We start from the raw sequence: 22,755 nt of genomic DNA on the forward strand, positions 1-22,755 counted from the left end.
ATGATATCCCGATTACTGTTTAGAGTATCTTAGAAAATAATAATAAAAAATAATATCGTTTAAGTAAACAATAGTTTATTTTAACACTATCATAGGCCCTAGGCACAGTACATTTAGACCATTTAGTGCATAAACGCTAATATGGGCCTGCAGTCAGTGCCGCATTAAGCCAAATTGCCGCCCCGGGGCAATATAAAATTTGCCGCCTCTATATATTTAAAAAAAATATCATATGATTTTCACCTCTCTTTTTTCGCTATCATAAACACAGCAGAATTATATTTTAATACGTTTCTCCGTTAGTTTTAAAATATTAAAGAGTTACCTAGTAAGTACTTAGTAACCTATACAATGAATTTATACTTAATTTTTCTTTTTAAACATATTATTTATTAAATATTCATAATACAATTAATTAGAATTATAATTAAAAATTAAAAATTGTAAATTAAAATACATTTTTATTCAACTTATATTAATTTTTTTCTTGATTTCAAAACTGCAAATTTATGTATTATGTCCGACCAATCAATCTGTTGTAAAATATCGCTTTCTATATTTAATATGGATAATGATGACATCTTTTCATCAACTAAAGCAGACCTTAGATAATTTTTTATTCTTTTTAATACAGAAAATGACCGTTCTCCACTTGCATTGGATGAAGCCATACAACAAAATATTCGCAATACTATTTCTACATTTGGAAATGTTGTCAAAAGGTCAGAGTTTGTGAGGCATTTTAAAAGACTTATAAAAGATAATTTATCTTCTTTTGAAAACAAATTAAGAATATTTTTAAATTGTACCAGTTAGTCTATGGATGTCTCGTTTAAATCTTCAGGATATATTTTCACTAGGTTTTTAGCTTTTTCACGTATTCCGTTAGTATCCAATGTATCTAATTTTAATATAAATCCAAAATTATTATTTATATCAGTGTAGGACAGTTTTCTTTCACGTAAATTCACAACTAGCCTGTCAATAATAACATAGAATACTTCACATTTCATTTTTTGTTCTCCTTCCAATAATTCATCGTTACTTTCAGTTTTATCAAAAAACTTCTTTCTCTTTTTTTGTCTCACGCCATCCCAGGAAAATAATTGTTTTGAACACATCGTTTTTGCTTGTTCTAAGTACACATCAAATCTTTCTCTAAAGTCTTCCACATATTTTTCTAAAGATTCGTACAGTGTAACAACTGTGGCTAGGTCTATATCTATAGACTTAAACTTATACTTGTTTCGTTAAATCTTTGAAGTATAGGTGTCCACATACAAATCATAAAACAAAAATTTAAACTCTCAATTTTATTTTTAATTGAACGAGCTTCGTGTCTTGTATTTTTTTTTGTCCTTCGTCATCACAAATAGTAGTTAAAGCACGGAGTACTTGTGCATAACCATTACACATTGCTTTACATACATCGTACCTGGATGACCAACGAGTTGAACATAGTTTTTAGATTCTGAGCGAAGCGATGAATGTATTGATTTTACAATGATGTGTGTTTTTTTTTAAATTTTTTTTATTTTTTTTTATTATTTTTATTTTTGTGTCTGTCATCATGTTTTAGGACAGTAAAAGTGCTTGGATTTTCTTCAACAGTAACTTTTCTGATAGGAAAGAGAATCTAGTTGGTACTTTGGGGGGTCAAAAGTAAAAATTTCCCAATAGTTTTCAAAAGCGACGTGAAAAACAAAAGAAAAATTAAGGAAAAACGGGAATTTTTACGCAAAATCTGTTTTTGAGAAAATCAATTTTGGTTTTTGGTGTAACTCTAAAACAAAAGACCGTAGGGACATAAAATTTTGACTGAATGTTTATATTAGCATTTTCTATACACCATAAAATGTTGAAAATATTTTGACTCTTTTTGAGCTGTTTACGGACATTGTCAGTTTTCAATTTTTTTAGTTTTTTTTTCTATAAATATCAATAAAATTTTATCTGTTGAGTAAAAAAGCTTGAAAATAATATAATATAGTATTCAATAACATAAATTTAACAAACACAACACTGTTGTCTACCGAAATTGCGTCGAGACTGTGGTCGTAGACAGACGACAGTCGATGATAAGATTACTAAAATGATCGTCAAATACGTATTTTTGCGATTATTATTAGATCATACATACAGCCCGCATTGCCCGCAACTGCAAACAGGCGACAGGAAACAGCTCTTCGATGTGATTGAGTCACTCGCCGAAAATTAAAAGCTATAAATAACACAGACACACAACTGTGATGCATTTACTTATTATTGAATCGTTGATAGATAAAATTATTATTGGTATTAATATTTTTAATATAATAATAATTATTTAAAAAATTTAATACGAAATTCGTAACGGAGACGTATAATATGATATATTTTCTAAAAATCTGCCGCCCCTCAAATCACCTTAAAATTGCCGCCCCGGGGCAATCGCCCCCCCCCCCCTTGAATGCGGCTCTGCCTGCAGTTCCCTAGTGTTTAAATGGTTAAGAAACCTTCTGTTTGGGAGAGGAAGTATCGAATCTTAGTGTTAATCCTTTAAAAACAAAAATATTTACAGCATAAAAATCAAATCTAAACTTTTATTACTTTTTATATGATAACAATTTTAACATATCTTAAAAACAATTCAGTTTAATCCAAATATATACAATTAAACTGTCAAAAACCAATGCTGGGCATTAACGAGTTAATAAGTTAAAATTAAGTTAACATTTTACAGAGTATTTTACATACAGAGACACAGAGTATCGATATTTGTTAGTCTTTAAAATATTTAAAATTCGTTTTTTTTTTAGAACGTGTTTGAGCGAAAATTAAAAACATAATACCTATTTTATTACTTTATTACTAACTTTAATACTTTTATATCATTATAGGTACCTACTATAATGTTTACACTGAATAATAATATGCCATAGCGTATAGCTCATACTTCTTTAACACATATGTCTGTATAAATTTAGAACTATAGATTATATTTTAACAATATTTTATAAGATCGAAAAAATTCAACCAATTTATTGAAATTATAATTTTATATTTAGAATTTAATAATTTCTATTTTATTTATTGACAATCTTTTATAATATCGTAATTTTTAAATAACTACTTATATGAAATATTATGTCATACCTATAGCCTAATTTTGTGTGCCTGAAGTTGGTGGGCTCAGTTGACGCGGCCTGCATTAGCAGCAAGTACAATGTATAAACACTTTAGCGGCCTGTCTACCTTATCTTCAAACACTGCAAAGCAGCGCGACCCGGTGACTCTCCCACCGTGTCGGTCACGACAAGGTGGGACGGAGGACCGTGTCGCGTAAGACGTATGGTCGGCGAAAAAGGCCGGTCGGACCCATAGAGTTTATAGGTCTATGGTCGGCCGATAGCACGAGTGGCACCAGTGTATTATTTGGTTGTGCTTTTTATCACCTCAATCCAAACCTACAACACTACGATCAACCCCCGATTCAATCATCGGGACAGCGTCACAGTGCAAATGTCCCATTTGTCCTTGCATAATTAATATGTCACTGTATCTAGGTACGCTCATAAAAAAATGATTGCGGATTTACGCTTAACTTTTTTTTTTAATTTCCACTAACAACTTATGAGAAACCTTGTATTACATTTTTAAGTTTTATGACCGAGCAAACATTTTTTAATTTGAAAAAAAATGTATAAATATAAAAAATTGCATATGCCTATAAATAGCTCAACATTATGGTGTATATAGAACATTCTAATATAAACGTTCAGTATGTAAATGTTAATTAAATGCATTAACGGTAATTTTTATTAGAGTCACACCAAAAACCAAAATCGATGTTGTCGAAAACCGATTTTGCGTAAAAATTCATGTTTTTCCTTAGTTAATCCTTATCATTTGTGCATGACACGTAATTTATTGTGTGATCACACTCATTCAAACATTATTAATGGGGAAAAAATTACACATTTTTTAATTAGGTAATGAAAATGTTTTAAATGAAAAAGAGTAGTGTAATAAATGTGGAAGTAGGATGACATCAATTTTTACATCAATAAGGACAAGGGGAAGAAAATATAATAGTTTTATATGATGCAACTGGCAAACGAAAAAGATGTCAAAATAACAACAACTAATAAGCCATAGCTTAAGAATTCAATTTTAATTTTTGATGAACAATTGTTTTGTATAGTTTAAGTGTGGTACTTTTTCGATTGAGAAATTTAATTTTTATAAATGTATAAGTCTATAACATAGTAGCATACTACTATTGGTACTTATAACTTCGTCGGTAGACAGCATACTATAAGACAGCCTTTTTTAGGGCTGGCCGGCTAGGAAGGTGTTGAAGTTCATGACACTGTCATATATTGTGGACAGTCGTCAATGTATGTAGTATAGGTAAGAATATTTTTTATATACTAATTAATTAAAATAGGTCAGGCCAGCGAAGCAAGATGTACTGAAGCAACACTAATATTTTTCTATATAACATCGTGGCACATCTAGGTATGAAAAGTACCGCTGTTGTCGTAAAATTTGGGAAGAGCGTAGGTGTGATAGTTATATCTTTGTCGTAACCAACATTTTACATGTGTTGTCGGCTTTGCCAAACCATCAGATGGACCATAGGATAGCTGCCACTAATTAAATATCTTGTTATTTAACCATAGGTACTGTGTAATTAAAAAATGAAAAATTAATATGAGCATCCTATATTGTCATTTGATGGTCAATATTTCTTAAACAATACATTTTACCAAAATAAATGTGCTTACATAGTATACTTGAATTATTTTTAATGATTAAGAAACAATTATCTAGGAATTATAACTAACTAGATATAATTAATATACAACTTACTATACCAAAATATTTTTATGTGGGTATTATTTATCATGTTTAAAAATTGAGATTTAAAAATGTATTTTTCAGTATACTTAAGATGGATAATTAGTAACAAAAAAAATTATAAAACTATTTGAAGAAAGCACCTACTTACAATTGTCCTCATCACATAGATGATAATTAGGTATTAAAAGTTAATATAATATAAATATAACCATGATAATTATTATTTATCATAAAGTAATTGCATTAATAATCATCACCATTATCTAAATACTGTCGAAGTCGTCTTCCAATTAGTTTAGGATAAGTTCGATTTCGTTTTTTAAATTCTTTGCTTTGATGTGTTACAGCACCATGCTGTAGTTGAAAATTACATAGAGCATTTAAAGGTTTCAGCAATATATTTTTGTATGATTCATCTTTTTCTAATACTGTTAATGCTTCAATTGCAGTTTCTAATGTAGAAAGACATCCATCCGTTGGTTGGGTCCTGATAATATAATGACTTTCATATTTGTGCATAAATTTTACCTAAATTATTAAATAATGAATTAGACAGTTGTTAAAGTGGAATGTATGAGTACATAATATATTATATAATGTTATATTTATTAATTGTTATATTATATGTGTTGGCAAAATATAATTGAATAATTAATGTAAAAATGAATATTACTGTAAGTAAATGGTATTAAAATATAGGTAGTAATACCTGGCTTATTCCTATGCAACTAATAATCAATACCTTAAACTAAACTAGCCTCATAACACCTGGCATTTCTTGAATCAACTTAGGGGTAGATGTATTCATATATGAATACCGATACTTCAGTTTTATGGTAAATACTAGTATTTTAATATTTTTTATATTTATTTTGATACTTTAAAATTTTAATAATTTTATTAAATATAATATAAGTAATAAGTCTGTTATAACTTATAACTTACAAATTAAATTAAAAAAAAAAACATTAGTTATTCAGAATTCTATGACATAACACATAAGGTACAGTTAAGGTTGTTGAAAGCGGGTCGTTTTTTTTTTTGTGCATTTAGAAAAAAATATACTTCCAGAAGTTCAATTTTAATTTTGAAAATATTTGAATTCCTTTTTCTCTTTTCTAGGTTATGTAAGAAATGGATTTAATTTTTTTTTTATAAATAAAAAAGTAAAAAAAATTTTGAAAAAAAAAAAATACTAGTACTAATTAAACAATATGAAAAAATTGAAAATTAATTTCCTACATAACTTAGAAATACATAAAAACATTTGAGGGGTTCCAGTATTCCACTAAAAATGTAAAAACGTTCATGATAATATTAATAGTATCTCTAGTCTATATTGGTTTTGATTATTTACATACAAATAAACTAAATTATAAAGATACTAACATGTATCATTGATTGCAGCAATGGTGTATTATTGTAAATAGCTTTTGCTTGTGGCCAAGTACCATCAAGTATAATCAAATTATGAAGTTCTGTTTCTTTTGGTAAATCAACTATATCCATTGCTTTTTTAGAAGGATACAATAAAACTGAGTGTTTAGATGATAATATATCCCATAGGCCAACATGTCTGAAAAAATATAAAACTTCAGATATTATTTGTTTTATAATATTATATGCAGTACCTACTGATAACTGCAATCATACTCAATAATTAATATAAATTAATTAATAATGAATCGAAACAAAAAAAAATCATGTAAAACAAAATGTAAATAAATATTAGTACTTATAGTAATACTAACTTATAAGCTAAAAATAAAGCAATGAGTTATATTGTAGAATGTAGATAATGTTAAGATGAAATATTTAAGTGAATTTGGTGACAATAAGAGACCATTAAACCAAAAGGGGTAGTTTTTATTAAAATATCAGTTTATAAAAGAATAGATGAACCCTAACACTCATATAAAAAGATAATTCGGTAGATGAAAAATAATTCATAACTTTTGATTTCAATACTATCATTATTGAAATTAATTAATAAAAGTTATACCTATTATTGGTTAAATACAGAACACATCATATTCTTACGTTTATACCATGAAATCTGTAATTTCTAATGTAAACATGTAGTCTGTAAGTAATTCAAATAAAGAAAAAATATTGTGATTTTATTAAAGATTATAGTAATTATTCATCTACTTTTCAAAAGTAACAAGTCTAAAACTAATGTGTATATGAAACTAACAAGTAAACATATTAAATTATCAAAGTAAATAATAATAATATTATAATAAATAATTACTTTTTTGTAGGGAATTTTTTTCCTTTATAAACAACACAACTTTCTTCTGCCAATCCCAATGTCAACATAGGAGCGGTACGAAGACTTCTTTTTTCTTCTGCTGGGTGTTGCAGTAGAATAATTCGACATTTAGGCTTTAGCCTTGTTTTAGGTAAATAATTACACCAACATACATTTTGAGGTCGCCTGAAAATGCAAAATCAAATTTATATGATAAATGTATAAATGTGTTTATAGGATAATAATATACTTTATACATTAAATTAATTAATTGTTATAAAGGATTATATTAAAAGCTATATATATATATATATCTAATTATTAATGAAATAGTTATTAAACTAATATCATTCATAAGTGAACAAATAACATTGGACACAGTATACTAGTTAATTCTTAGTATTTTAAATTAAACTCACTCGCATGAAAAACAGATTTGACGCATTTCAGGAGGGTCTGCAGGTAAATTTATAAAATCATCCCAGATATCATCAACCTCTTCATTAGACATGATAACAAAAATATTATATTTGTTTGATTTTATGCTCCTTTTTATAGTTCCTATATTTAAGTAACATTGGTTCACTGTAATATTAATATTATATTAATCAAAATCATTTGAATCATTAAAAACAAATTAAATAATACTTTCTTTAAGCAAATTAATAAATTATACAGTAGTAACTTACCAAAATTAATAAATTATAATATATTATGCATCTAATTGATTAATAAAAATACACAGCAAAAACTACTGCCACACAAAATATAGTCTCCTAAAACAAAAAAATATTTTCTATTTAATACTATTTAAGTACACCAAGGCTGGGCAAGTTAACCATTTTTTTAACTCGTTAAGTTAAGTTATTTTAAAATTATAAAATTAAGTTAAGTTAAAAGTTACTTGTATTTTTTTCGTTAACTCGTCAGGTTAAAATTTAACTTAGAAAAAAAGTAACTTAACTTAGTGTAAAGTTAAAATTTACTAATTAGCAAAAATAAAAAATTCCAGACACATAATATGGTTTGTTAGATAGTTTTATTTACGAAAATTTTCGGGGAAATTTAAAATGATACATCAAAGTAAATAACCCATTCGAAAATTTTTATTAATCTTAGACAAAAATTAAATTTATAATTTAAATTTTTAATTTAGATGCTTTTGAAATAAAATTAACTTGAAGTTAACACGTTAATCTTGAAAAAAAATAACTTATTAAGTTAAAAGTTAATTTGAAAATAAAACGAGTTAATTAACTTAACATTTTAACTTTTAACTAGTTAATGTCCAGCCTTGAAAGTACCTATTCAATTATTATATTTTCCAAATATATGATTATTAGTTAATAACATTTAAAAAAAGAAAGTCTAGTTAGTATAATATGATTGATATTAATATCTAATATTTATTTATTTTTAAATTATCTAATTAAAAAAAAAATGTAATATCAACATTTATTCAAAAAATTAGTTACTAATTTCAAACAATAATCCTCAAATTAGCCATCTATACAGCTAACCTACTAGATAGGAAGAATTATTAAAACTTTTCATATGTGAAATTATTAATAATTGTTATTAAGTTAATATTTTATAAGTTAAATAAATACAGTGGAGATTAATTTAAAAAAGTTTATGTTATGTGTTTTTTGGTTGAAATATAAACTTTTAATTTTAAAATAAATAAAATATAAAAACTGAAACTTATATTATTAATATTTATACATGCAATATAAGCATTGAGAACTTTATTTATTACTTAAAAATATTTTTATGAATTTACATTTAAAAACTTATCAGAGGCTTGTGTGTCAGTATCAGCATCCCAAATACAACGAGCTCCAACTCTTGTACCAGCACCGTGTCGTTCACCCAAAACAACTTGTACCATTGACTTGTAACGATTTTCCAAACAATGATCTATAAATTAAAACACTGTATCACAAAAACTACAAATAATTGTTAATTTTATTTCTTAAAACATACAGAAATACAAAAACAATTAAAATGTATTTAATTTGTTCAATAAAATATAGAAGTTATTATTTTAAAACTAAAATAAAGTGCCATTTTACAGTAAAAATATTTTCAAATTATATTTTAATAATACTAATGAGTAATGAACATATACAATTTGTAAAGGATAATAAATAAAACCTTTAAGTCTGTCCTTGATTTCTTTAGCAATAGTTGTGCTAAGTGGTTCAGCTTCAATTTGACTATACTCTTTATCCTTCAGGTATTTAAGAAGAGTCTCTTGAATAGCTTCCTTTGCAATATGTGTATTGAATCTAAAAAAAAAATCAAATTACAATTATTTATGAATACAATTATAATATAAAGTATACCTAGACAGGGTGTCTATGGTATTTTATTGTTACCAAGTCTTGTATATATTACCATTTACAATGCACTATTAATGGTATGAGAATAGGTACTCAAATTGCACAACTATACTTATTAATTATAAATTATAATCTAGATATTAACAAAGAACTGCACGTCTGCAGTAGAGATAAAAATAAAATGTTTCAAGAAACATAAAAACAATTCTTTTTAAATGTAAAAATGTTAAATTATAATTCGGAGAAGCATTTTTATAAAGAGGAATAACCTTGTTCTGGAATGAATGTAAATTGAACTATTTAAAGATTGACATAATATAGAATTAACATAAAGTAAAAATACTAATTTTGCAAAAAAAAATTATATTGTACTCCCAAAATTGTGTAAATCTACTATATTTTAAATACAATTATAAGCAGTTCAAATTAATGACCTATAATTGGCACACATAATGTAAAAGGTAATATCGTAATGACATAAAAATTTTACATAAATATTTATAAATTGTGTATAGGTACAATATTTTAATATAGGTATTATTGAAAATGTATTATTTAATATTTTCACTTGAGTTGAACCACATGAGTTTTAAAAATGTATTGAAAATAACACAGTATAATTTTTTTTATATATATAATTATGTGTACTTATATAACCGTATAGACTAGCAAACGTTTATAATTTAATAAATTATGTTATTATCATAATTAATTGTATGACTTACTTTTGATTGTGTGTAGGTCTGATTTGGAAATTATGAACTTGTGATTTGTTATTATCCACTTCGTTCTCTACCTCAATTTTTATTGACATAATTTTTAAACGTTTAAAATATCTTGTCCGTTACTAAAATTTATTATTTGACATTTCATTTCAGATTCAGACATGAAATTGAAATTCAAAAAATCGTTTTATTATGTAATTTTGGATTAAGTTCTTATCTTATTGATAAACAGCATAATACCTATTATCATTAAATGCAATCGCAGATTTCTAAATAGTGTTATTATTTTCTTGTCGGCACCACTGTAGTTGTACTCGTCTATTCTGTAAATTGTACTTATTAAGATATACTGGATACGGAACGGAATGTGATAAACTGAATAACACTACCGTCCTATTATAATAAAATTGCTAAGACGTGTCAAACCAACTAGCGCTATTTTAGCCCTAGTGTATAATGTATGTACTTATTATCAATACTATCGTCTATCACCACGATTTAAGATATACATGACGATATAAACCACTTACCACGGTTATCTGCTTTTGATACCAATAATACCTATAGTATATAGTATTATTGAATCTTTAAATTTGTCCTCAGGGTGTGCTAGTAGTACTGGGAACAGCTGTTTCAGATAGTTAGTTCACCGGTCAAATTATGGGAGTTCGATACGCAACCTGTATATCTTAAATCGTGTCTATCACAGAGAATTATTCAAAAATCATTTATTTATGTTACCGATGTATATCTTAATTCGTGTGCAACACTCACGGTTGTAGATATCTTAAACCGTGGCAACACTGTCTAGCATAGTTTACATTTAGTTTACACAATCATTAAAATCTCACAGGGCCGGTAACAAATGTACAGACTGTTCTTTACGGCTACTTTTTATTTTTTAACACCAGTCCACTAATTCCTATGATAATACATTAATACATTAATTTATTGTGAGAGCGTCCATTTTTTATTTTATAAAGTTGTCCCATCTCAGACAACAACCACATTACCACAAAGGCACAAAATAATTATTCTGTGGCCTGTGCTACAACTACAACCGTACAAGACGTCTGACGTGTACAACCAGTAGATTAGTACACCGAGCACCGACAACCGTTGAGCCGTAATAGTAAGTGTTAGCCGCTGACAATGCTGATGTAGAGTTTATTATTATATTTAGACATTGATTTAAAATACTCGCACTAATGCACAATACATTTATCACAATAAAAACACTTCGTCGAACTCGTGTAAAGGTCCCCACACACTGCATCAGTGGCGGTAGCGGTTACGGCATAATGATTAATGTCAATTTAATGAGTTCGTACACAATTTTAGCGCCACCGCTAAGACAAAAGAATTTTACCGCCACCGCTACAGTAAGTGGCGTCCTTAAAACAAGATTTAACCTAGATAATAATAGTTAATTTGACGAGAAATTATTTTGCGTAGAAATGTCCATTATAATATTTTAAATTATTATGAACTTCTACTGCCTTTTGTTTATTTTATTCACGTTATTTCGTGAACTGTGTCATATAACAAGGTATATAATTTCTCGCCATATGAAAAATCGAGTAATAAATTATTGAAACAAAATACTTAGCATTAATTTATGATATACCTAACCTCTTTTTATTGCTTTAAGATCTGTTTTTTTTTATTTAGTCATTCTTTACACGGAATTCGAACAAGTGTTTTTGTTGTGATATCACCAATATTTTAGAAAATTGTCGGGACAACAGGTTTCTGAGCAATTTATTTTATCAGTTAATCTTTTTTTATTCAATAAGTACTTTCCCTTCTTTTTTATTCTTTGTTTGTTTTATTCAATAAGTACTTTCCCTTCTTTTAGATTCTGAGCGAAGCGATGAATGTATTGATTCTACAATGATGTGTGTTTTTTTTTTAATTTTTTTTTAATTTTTTTTTTTTATTTTTGTGTCTGTCATCACCTTTTAGGACAGTAAAAGTGCTTGGATTTTCTTCAATAGTAACTTTTCTGATAGGAAAGTGAATCTAGTTGGTACTTTGGGGGGTCAAAAGTAAAAATTTCCCAGTAGTTTTCACAAGCGACGTGAAAAACAAAAAAAAAAATTAAGGAAAAACGGGAATTTTTACGCAAAATCTGTTTTCGAGAAAATCGATTTTGGTTTTTGGTGTAACTCTAAAACAAAAGACCGTAGGGACATGAAATTTTGACTGAATGTTTATATTAGCATTTTCTATACACCATAAAATTTACAAAATATTTTGACTCTTTTTGAGCTATTTACGGCCATTGTCAGTTTTCAATTTTTTTAGTTTTTTTTTCTATAAATATCAATAAAATTTTATCTGTTGATTAAAAAAGCTTGAAAATTTAATAGAAGGCTCCTAGGTTATTGTTTCAAAGGCAGATGAAAAAAATTAAAAATCCTTAGTCACAGTTTTTAATAATAAGCATTTAAAGTTCAAATTTTGACAAAATACGGAAAAATCACGAAAAATAGCAAATTATTTTGAGTTGAGAATTCATAAAAATTTTTCTTCTTAAATCTAAGATTTGAAAATGCAATATAAGATTACTCATAAGTTTGTCTACCTTTATCAAAAAAAAAATGTCTAGAAGAAACTTAAATTAAATTTTTATGAGCGTCTGAAATTTATATTTTTACAACATTTGATATTCACTCGATTTTTCATGTAACAATTTTCTTATTTTATTGTAATTAAAAAATGAATGACTGTAGATACTTGAAAATTTCACTGAATGTTCATATTAGCATTTTCTATACACCATAAAATGTTGAAAATATTTTGACTCTTTTTGAGCTGTTTACGGACATTGTCAGTTTTCAATTTTTTTAGTTTTTTTTTCTATAAATATCAATAAATGTTTATTTGTTGGGTAAAAAAGCGTGAAAATTTAATACAAGGCTCCTGATATATCGTTCTAATAGCAGTTGAAAAATATTAAAAATACATAGGCACAATTTTTTTTTATAAGCATTTAAAGTTCAAATTTTGACAACATTTATCAAATTTATAATTTATTAATTATTTTGTGGTTAAAAATGTATAAAATGTTAAACTTTTATGGCTAAAGATTGAAAATTTAAAACAAGGCTCCGAGTAAATAGGTTATATATAAATTAGTTTATTCACAATAATATCATCAAATATACTTGGTAAAATCATAGGCTGACTGACCGTTTTCGCTCAGAATCGTTTTTCTTATACAATGATATTATATCATTGAATTCAAATTTAACACCATCCATTACAGTGACCCACTTGTAACCTACTGTACAGCAGAGCGACATCCACTTATCCACCTTTTTTATTCTTTTTTTGTACTTTTAAGTTGGCATATTTATAATTAAATAATACCAATATATTATTGTACACCAGGTGCGCACATAGTAATAACTAACAGCAGTAATTACACTAATCTAATACTATATAGTAATAATTACAATTTAACAAACTACATTAAATAAAATATAACAAACTATAAGAGGATTTAATGAAGCAATAGTAGATAACAAAATGAAACAAATAAAAAATATGTGAAGTCGTGAAATAGCGCTAATGAAAATGCGTCGCGTACACAAAATGAAGTGAGGGACCTGGTCAGCTTAACAATGCAAGATGCGGCCGCCGTGATTCCAAATTTCATTATAATTTCTCATTAAAAAGTTTGCACGTTTCCTTTAATAACTTAATTTATAACAGTATGAGCAATGATTTTTGCAAAAGGATCATCTGCACAACTTTTCTGATTTTTTCCAATTTAGTAGGTATTAGTTGATTCAGTAGATAACTAGTTAGGTCTGGTTAAAAAACATCAAATTGTACAATGTTTAAATGGGCCACTCCTGCTCTTCGAGATAATATTATACACGGTCATGACGCCACTAATTTTTTTTTACTTAGCTCGCGCCACAACTGGCGCTGAATATATAATTATTATTCTCAATTTTTATCATATTTTAAAATCGTCTTTTGTCCATACAAATAGATGGATGCCAAATCCAGTTTATTTATCCCATCAACTAGTGAAATTATTGCTGAACCGAATGCTGAGAGATCCAGTGAATCAACCTATATAAATGAGTCTCACTCTGTCATAGCATTTGAAGTCCTACAATCATTACGAGAGTATGTTATGAAATATTAAGAACTGGTAATTTATTCATAAAATCATAATAAATGTTTGTTTTAGAGATTCATGTGATATACAATTAAAAGCTGATGATGATACAATTGTTTTTGGACATAAAATTGTATTAATGTCTGCTAGTCATTATTTCCAGGTTATGTTCACTAATTTTAGTGAATGCAATAAAGATATTGTTTATATTAGAGATGTAAAATCCACCATATTAAAATTAATCGTAGATTATTTCTACACTCGGAAGATTGTTATCAGCGATAAAAATGTACAGGTAATAATAAATATTTGCTTTGTTTTGGACATTCATCAAAATCATTTAAATGCATTTTTATTTATTTCTCTAGGACTTATTACCGGTGGCTGATTTCTTACAACTAGACTGTATTAAAGGTGCATGTACTAAGTTTTTAGAGAAACAACTGGATCCATTCAATTGTATTGGTTTTAGATCATTTTCTGATTTTTATAACTGTTTGGAATTGTTTTCTACTTGTGACTTATACATAAGAAAAAAGTTTATGTATGATAAATTTAATTACATTTTCTAGTTTTGTCATTAAATTGTATAAAGATATAAAGATTAATGATTATTATTTTCAGAGATGTTGTTAAAGGTGAGGAATTTCTTTCTCTAACTACAGAAGAATTAATTAAGATCATATCTGATAATGTTCTTAAGGCATCTGAAGAAAAAGTAAGTAAATTTAGTAAACCTAAATTCATAATAGTTTTTTTTTTTTTTATTAAGCAAAACAAAAAACATTGTTGTATCTACTACCTTTTAGCAGAGCTTGTGTTGGTAGTAGAGAGTTACATGTAAAAAACTTAAATTATATACAATTTAATTACCGCAGCAAATTAATTAATCGAAATTTAATTAAACATTATAAAAAGAGGAAGTACAAAGAAATTGAATTTATTAACTTAATCTTACATAGTACATACATAATATTTAGAAATTCCTTAAAAGCTAGGAAAAAAATAAAAATTTAAATTATATTTCTTATAGAAGCCAATTGTAGATAATTATTTTATGATTAGATTTGGGATTTGATCTTATAGTTTTCTTGATAACGAAAGGCATTGCGTTGAAAAAAGTTGGTCCTAAATAGTCAACAAATCTTTGTCCAAAATTTTTTTTAGTGTAATTATTTGAGATGCCGTGTTCTATTACGTTTTGAATATACATTATTATTTATAAGAGTCTTATTAACAATAAACATGATCGCAAATTTTTTGGTAAGTAAATTGATAGGTAGAACGCCCCCCAAGCATTTATAATTTAATTTAGTTGATCCTTCTAACGTGTTATTATCAAGGCACCTACAAACTATTTTGTTTTGCTGTATAAAGGCTTAATAGCATTTTTATACGTACCATCCCAGGCAATTATACCATACTGAAAAATAGCTTGGTAGAGAGACAAGTACACTATACGCATAGTTTCTAGTGAGATTATTTTCCTCAAAAAATATATTTTGTACATAATTGTCCTTAGGCGCATAGTCATACTGTTTATGTGGAGTTGCCATTTCATGTTTTGGTCGAAGATAAGCCTAGGTATCTTACCCTAGATACTCTTTTTACTTTGCACCCATTATGGTTGTGTATATTATCTGTGATTTCGATTTCATCAAATGGACTTTGACAAGAGTAAATAAAAAAAGTTATAAATTCTGTTTTATCTAAATTTAAAGTAACTTTTATTGTATTTAGTTTTCAAATAATTTGGTTTAGTCCAGTAGATGCTTTATCAGTGTGTTCACTGTATCATTAGTCAGTGCCGTATCTTGAACACTTAGGGCCCCGGTGCAAAAAAAAATGTAGGTACCCCTAATTTAAAAATGTTATAAAAAAAGCTACAAGTATACTAAACAACTATGATAACTATGATCGTGTATCGGTCAATTGGTGTACCAGCGTACACGATAATGTGTAAAATAAATACAAAACAATCAATCAAACATTAATTATAATTCACCACCGATGGGAATAAATTAAATATACTTTCAATGTAAAATTAACTAAATACACCATTTGAAAAAACAAAACATACATAATGCCATGTACCTACCAATTTTATTTTATAGTACTCGATATCCATGACATCGGGGCCCCCAAATATTTCAAAGAGTCGGGACCCCGGTGCAATGCACCACTTGCACCGGCGGTCTATCCGGCACTGGCTTTAGCATAGACAGAGTCGCATGATGTATCAAAGTACAGTAAACATGTATTGTCTGCATATGTAAATATTGAACCATCTGTCTGCGAGTCGCGAATGCTGTTAATATATATTATAAATAAAATTGGGCCTAAAACACTTCCTTGAAGAACACCACAGTTAAATACAAGTTCTTTCCCTAAAAGTAATTTAACCATTGCGTTCTGTCTTTTAAGTAACTCGAAAACCAGTTAAGACTATTATTTTTTATTCCAAAATTTGGTAATGTTTTAACAGGATTTTATGGTCGATAGTATCGAATGCTTTGGCGAAATCTAGGAATATCCCTATAGTTTTATCACCACGATCCAGCCCTTTATATATATGCAATATGCCTAGAAACACTATAGATTGCATCAACAGTACCTACACCCGGCCTAAACCCAAATTGGTTCTTTGAGAGAAGATGATGTTTTTCCAGGTAACTCATTAGTGATTTCACAATTTTTTCTAAAAGTTTAAAAAATTGCATATCATTGAAACTTGTCTATAGTTACTCATGCTTTCTTTGTTTCCCTTTTTGAAAAGTGGTTTGACTATCACTAGTTTAAATTTTGTTGGAAAAATACCTTCTGATAAACTCATGTTATACATATGTACTAGAGGGCTAGTATAAAAACTGAAATGTTTTTTAGTAGTTTGACAGATATTTTATCCAAGCCTGCAGCAGTATCGACTTTTAAACTGTTTATTAAGTCTATTACTTCATTGCTATCGACAGGACTTAAAAACGAGGTATCAAAAGATGTTTCATATGGTTTTTTAGATTCTATCCGTTCAGAACTACTAAAATTATCTTGCAATTTCTGTCCTATGGAAGTGAAAAATTCATTAAATGTATCTGCTGCTTTATTTGGTTTGATTTGTGCATTTATAATTAAATCATTGACTTAAAGATGTTTTATAATTTCTTTATTTTTCAAGTTACTCCCCCCTGTAATATTTTTTATTAATTTTCAAGTTGATTTGGGATTATTTGAACATAAATTGAACTTATTTTTATAAAAGTTGTTTTTAGCTAACTTAACAATTGTATTAAATTTGTTTCTGTATTTTTTGTAGTAATTAAGTAGATTTGTATTAAGAGGATTGTTTTTAGACTTAAGAGAAAGTGATGTGAAGAACATAAAAGCCCGGCAGTCATCCACTCTTTAAGTCTTTTATTTTTTGATACAGTTTTTTTATTAATAGTGCACGCATTAATTATATAAAGTAATTTATCATAGAATAGGTTAAGATCCATATTTATATTGTTCTCATTGAGGACTGATTCCCATTTCTCGTCTTTTATCCTATCGTTTAGAAATTTGTAATCTATAAATTTGATCAATTGTAGAATATAAGTTATCATTGAGCGGAATTGCCGTGATTGTAGAAGAGTGATCAGATATATCAATTTGGAGAACCCTTGCTTCAGTATTATCTAAAAGGTAATTGTTATTGAATTTGAGAAACATACGGTCTATACAAGAGTGTTTTATTATTAGGAAGTCTACTGTACACATTCATCAGTGAATGAAAGCCATTAGTAGCTAACAAACATATCTAAGCATTCGTTATCTACATTGTAATTTACCAATTATACCAATTACCAATAATATTTATGTTCATATCACCTGCTAATAGTGTACGATCGTTAAACGAGGTATCTGATATAATAATATTATTTAGTCGAACCAAAAATTCATTGCTATTTAATGAGGGTGATCTACAAGTACATAACAAATTAAAAGGAGTTTTACAAGAGTTACGGGTTAAGGATATTTTAAGAAAATTGGCTTCTATAAAACCATACTCAAATGAGTCTACAATTGTTAAAGTATTTCTAATAAAAACTATAATGCCGTAATTTTGATTTCGTTTAATTTTTGTGAAATAAATTTGAAACCCAGGTATACTATATGAACAGTTATTAATGTCATGCCATGTTTTAGTTAGTATAATCATGTCTAATTGCTTAAAATTAACATCATTCTCAAAAGATAATAACAAATTATCAACGTTTGCATTAGCACTTCTAATATTTATACATAACCTAACCTACACTTGAAAACTTACTGCAAGATAAATTAAAGGTATTAAGAATATCCATGGAAATTGAGAAAATAAAAAATACAATACAAGTGTTACGAAAAATTAGAATACAGGATAAAGATATGTGTGAATAGTATGTGTATAGATTTGTATTAGTTTATTATTTTGGATGGAAAATCAATTTACATACATATTATTATATTTATATATAATATTGCCCTCTTCAGTGGATGCTTGATGGGAATATATTATTATCTCAGGTTTCACAAAAAATATATGTGTTGGTGGTTGTACCATGTCAGATAAAGATTACCTCAAACAAGAAAACGTGGAAAAGTGGGTGTCGCTCTGCTGTACAGTAGGATACAGGTGGGTCATGTAATGGATGGTGTTAAATTTGAGTTCAATGATATAATATAATTCTATAAGAAAAACCAATCTGAGCGAAGACAAATCTGAGTATATTTGATAATATTATTGTGAATAAAGTAATTTATAAATAACCTATTTGCATGGAACCTTGATTTAAATTTTCAATCCTTAGCTATAGACATTTTATAAATTTTTACCTACAAAATAATTATTATATTTTAAATTTGATAAATTATGTCGAAATTTGAACTTAAAATGCTTATATATAGAAATTGTGCCTATATATTTTTAATTTTAATAAATATTATTACCTAGTTGAACATTTTAATTAATGTAATGCTTCGCAAAAAAAATGGACAGTATTTTGATCCATTCTCATTACATTCTTATGTAAGAGGATTGTCACCACACTATTTGTTTTCTCTCTCTGATCCATGCACAATATAGACAAAACGCATTAACGCAGAATCATTTTTTCTATGTTTTTAAGTAATCTTAGAGTAAAATCACCCATTACAAAAAAGATAGAGAATATTATTTTTGAGTGAATTTTTTGTTACATAAAAAGGTTGAACATAAAATACATACTGCTTTATCGCCTTTTCTAACCATACAGTCCATGAATTTTGAAATTCTCTGCCACTACAACTACCAACATTTAATTAACTAATTTTTCTTTTTTTTGGTTCAGACATATTAAAATATTAAATAATGTTAAATAAAATATAATAATCGCACACGAAACACGCATGACGCACTTACAAATTGACAGACGTATTTGTACTGATTAGTGTTTACTGAGGTAGGTTTATTATTCTCAATAAACGTAGATAACATACTAAACACAATATTATATAATTTATATATATTATTATTTTATCTGCGATAAAATTGAATAGGTAATCGTTATTGACCGATAAAAGCCGTATGCTCAAAATATTTTTACCTATTATAATATTATATAATAAAATATATATTATAGCAAAAATATTTTAATTTTTCGCGTGTGCTCAAAATCTTTTTGCGTTCCATGGATTTGCCACCCCTGATCTAGGGCATCTCATCGGATTTTTGTTATATTTTAATTTTAAATTAAGTTATGAGTATTAAAAGATGTATAAGCAATTTATAAAATACAAATATAACAAAAAGCCGATGAGATGCCCCAGATAATATTCTTACCTTTAAATTTTATAAGAGGTCAATTCACTCTAATTTTAAAATTAATGGGGCGAAGTGTAAAATTGTACGCGTGTAAGACGGAGACAACATGCGGGTGCGATATCCTCTTAATAAAGAGTATTATTATTATAAGTGTATAATTGTATTTCAAAATATTTTAATTTAATTTAATTTGTTTGTCTTAGGTATATGAAAGTGTTATTAATTGGGTTAAGCATAGATTAAATGATAGATGTGATAGCTTGCCTGAATTAATGGAACATGTACGTCTGCCATTAGTATCTTTAAAGTACATATCAAAAAATGTAGCCAATGAACCTCTTTTTAAAAATCTTCCTAAAAGTATGTTTTTTTTCATAAATACTTTTATTATAAATTTAATCTTATATAGTTATAATATTTTGTTTTTAGGTGAAGATTATTTAACTGAAGCTTTTAAATTTCGTAAACTTAAGGAACAGCTAACTATTCCACAAACTATTCGAAATACACCTAGAATAAAAAGACAAAAAGTATTATTGTGTTTTGATTAATTTAACTTAGAAATAACATTTATTTATTTAATCTTATCAGGTTATTCTATTGTTCACTAGTCCATCTATAAACTACTGGTATGATCCAACAACCAAAGAGTGGGATGATTTACCAGATGAGTGTCTGGATATTATTAGTTTGAATACCTTTGATAAGTCAGATTTTATTAAAGAACATTATGTTGTTTCTTTGTCACACCCATCATGTTTAAGTGTACTTATATTATCTTTAGAATCAACAATAATAGTTTGGGTTGACACTTTAGTTTTTAGAAAAAATTTTGGATTTATTTTATTAGATCATTATTTATATGCAGTAAGTTGTACATATTATAAATAACTTATTTTATATTTTAAATATATATTATAATATAAATTGTTAGGTTGGCGGATGCGGAAATGATGGATATATAAATAGTGCAGAGGTTATAGATATGAAAAATCGAGAACATCGAATGATAGCTAATATGTCCACTAAGAGAAGTAACTTGGGTGTTGGTGTGCTCAATGGACTTTTATATGCAGTAACTAAATATTTAAATATATTTTATTTTCAATTTATAAAAAATGTATATTATTCATTTGTGTAGGTAGGAGGAAGTAATAATGATTCAATGCAATTAAAATCTGTCGAATGTTATGATCCAAGTCTTGATACATGGACACCAGTTGCTGAAATGAGTACATGCCGGTCTGATGTTAGTGTAGGTGGAATGGATGATGTATTATATGCCATTGGTGGTAAAAATGGAGATAGATGTCTTTCAAGTGTTGAAGCATATGAACCAAGTACTGGAGTTTGGACTTCTATTGCTAATATGCATGTTGCTCGAAGCGGTTCTAGTAATTAAAATCAATACTTAAAAATAATATTAATGTAAAATTGTACTGTATTAAAAAAAAATTTTTTTTTATCTAGGTGTATTCACATTAGATGGTTTGTTGTATGTCGTCGGTGGATATGATGGTAAAACTGTTATGTTAAATAATGAAGCGGAACCAATCCCGTTGAAGACTGCAGAAATATACAACCCTGACACTGATACATGGTCCATTGATGATACTTCGGGGATGGAAGATATTCATTCTGGTTTAATTGTTAATAAGACATTAATCACTAAATGTCTTGAATATAATTCGTGGTAACCCTAGTATTGGGATTAGAATATTAGATAAGGTAACTAAAAAGAGTGCTCTTAGCACAAACAATTTTTTGTAGAATCCATGACTCCATACCCCACGAAACTGTGATAAGGCGAACTATGATAACAGTAATAACAAGAATATTATCAATGTTTTGTTTTTCAACGGAAATGTGAATAAATTATTATTATACGTTAGGTATATATATATTAATTAATTATATAGTTAATTAATTATTTGATATAATTTAATTATTAAAGATTTGATAATTTTTACTTTTCTATATCGCTTGTTTGCTACAACAATGACATAACACGAAAACCGTGATTTTACACAAAACGCATTTGAAACTTTTATTTGTAATTATATGACGATAAAATCATATTGAATGTTTATACTGCTTTAGAAACTTATTTTAATTGAAGTAGAGTGTTATAACATACTATATTCATACTTTATTCTCACCCACAAATTTTTTGTTATTTTAAAATTAGGAGTTAGTTTAAGTTTTTTAACTTATGACACTATTGATTTAAAGATTGATGTTTAGTTACGAGTTATTTTGTAATATGTCGTTATGCAAAATTTTTATTTTTATTTTCTACTCAATTTTATGTATTTTTTGTTGTTATGACATTATTGTATAACTATTAATATTAACACAAATTGTAATAAATCCTTCAACTTTATTAATTTAAGAACAATACAATATTTTAATCTTTAAGTAACAGAAATTGAACTCTTTTAAATATAATAATATTATAACATAACAAAATCTTTTAGTTTAGGAACATAACGTCACAATATTTAAATAATAAAAACATAATTTTTAATCTTATGGATAAATTAACACATTAGATTAATATTATAGTATCACAGAATATTTACAATTGTTCATAATATGGTTTATAAAAGTTTGGTATACAATTTTTCTTA

General features: G+C 27.0%; 2 protein-coding genes across 9 annotated transcripts; one reads left to right on the forward strand and one right to left on the reverse strand.

Moving 5' to 3' along the window:
- Window positions 1-453: 453 nt before the first annotated feature.
- Window positions 454-10,578, reverse strand: LOC132951249 (tRNA-uridine aminocarboxypropyltransferase 2-like). Of its 7 annotated transcripts, none has more exons than XM_061023042.1 (7): window positions 8,883-9,013; window positions 7,519-7,684; window positions 7,100-7,285; window positions 6,235-6,421; window positions 5,103-5,373; window positions 4,595-4,667; window positions 454-535 (listed from the first exon to the last, which is right to left on the reverse strand). In XM_061023042.1, exons 2-6 carry the CDS (start codon window positions 7,608-7,610, stop codon window positions 4,651-4,653), a joined length of 753 nt encoding a protein of 250 aa, XP_060879025.1. In that variant the 5' UTR covers window positions 7,611-7,684; window positions 8,883-9,013; the 3' UTR covers window positions 454-535; window positions 4,595-4,650. The 7 variants fall into 7 exon arrangements, with proteins under 7 accessions (XP_060879025.1, XP_060879027.1, XP_060879026.1 ...); XM_061023044.1 differs by having other exon boundaries at window positions 7,519-7,660; window positions 8,883-9,010; XM_061023043.1 differs by lacking the exon at window positions 8,883-9,013 and adding an exon at window positions 7,789-7,875 and having other exon boundaries at window positions 7,519-7,660.
- Window positions 10,579-11,015: 437 nt separating this feature from the next.
- LOC132951248 (ring canal kelch homolog) lies at window positions 11,016-22,543 on the forward strand. 2 transcript variants are annotated; one of them, XM_061023039.1, is made up of 11 exons: window positions 11,017-11,301; window positions 14,176-14,315; window positions 14,380-14,602; window positions 14,676-14,851; window positions 14,932-15,025; window positions 20,329-20,485; window positions 20,555-20,655; window positions 20,717-20,992; window positions 21,060-21,200; window positions 21,267-21,519; window positions 21,596-22,543. In XM_061023039.1, exons 2-11 carry the CDS (start codon window positions 14,176-14,178, stop codon window positions 21,820-21,822), a joined length of 1,788 nt encoding a protein of 595 aa, XP_060879022.1. In that variant the 5' UTR covers window positions 11,017-11,301; the 3' UTR covers window positions 21,823-22,543. The 2 variants fall into 2 exon arrangements, with proteins under 2 accessions (XP_060879023.1, XP_060879022.1); XM_061023040.1 differs by lacking the exon at window positions 20,717-20,992 and having other exon boundaries at window positions 11,016-11,301.
- Window positions 22,544-22,755: the final 212 nt, after the last annotated feature.

The sequence above is a fragment of the Metopolophium dirhodum genome, chromosome 8, assembly GCF_019925205.1.
Source record: "Metopolophium dirhodum isolate CAU chromosome 8, ASM1992520v1, whole genome shotgun sequence".
In the NCBI taxonomy this organism is placed as follows: Eukaryota; Metazoa; Arthropoda; class Insecta; order Hemiptera; family Aphididae; genus Metopolophium; species Metopolophium dirhodum.

What these genes read in the sequence shown, in the direction of transcription:
- LOC132951249 (XM_061023042.1), bottom strand. Translation starts at nt 7,610, where the DNA reads ATGTCTAATGAAGAGGTTGATGATATCTGGGATGATTTTATAAATTTA. An exon ending in CAAATCTGTTTTTCATGCGA is followed by an intron (nt 7,286 to 7,518) that starts GTGAGTTTAATT and finishes TTGCATTTTCAG; the next exon opens with GCGACCTCAAAATGTATGTT. An exon ending in TGCTGCAATCAATGATACAT is followed by an intron (nt 5,374 to 6,234) that starts GTTAGTATCTTT and finishes TTAATAATTTAG; the next exon opens with GTAAAATTTATGCACAAATA.
- LOC132951248 (XM_061023039.1), top strand. Translation starts at nt 14,176, where the DNA reads ATGGATGCCAAATCCAGTTTATTTATCCCATCAACTAGTGAAATTATT. An exon ending in GTCCTACAATCATTACGAGA is followed by an intron (nt 14,316 to 14,379) that starts GTATGTTATGAA and finishes TGTTTGTTTTAG; the next exon opens with AGATTCATGTGATATACAAT. An exon ending in CTAGAATAAAAAGACAAAAA is followed by an intron (nt 20,656 to 20,716) that starts GTATTATTGTGT and finishes TAATCTTATCAG; the next exon opens with GTTATTCTATTGTTCACTAG.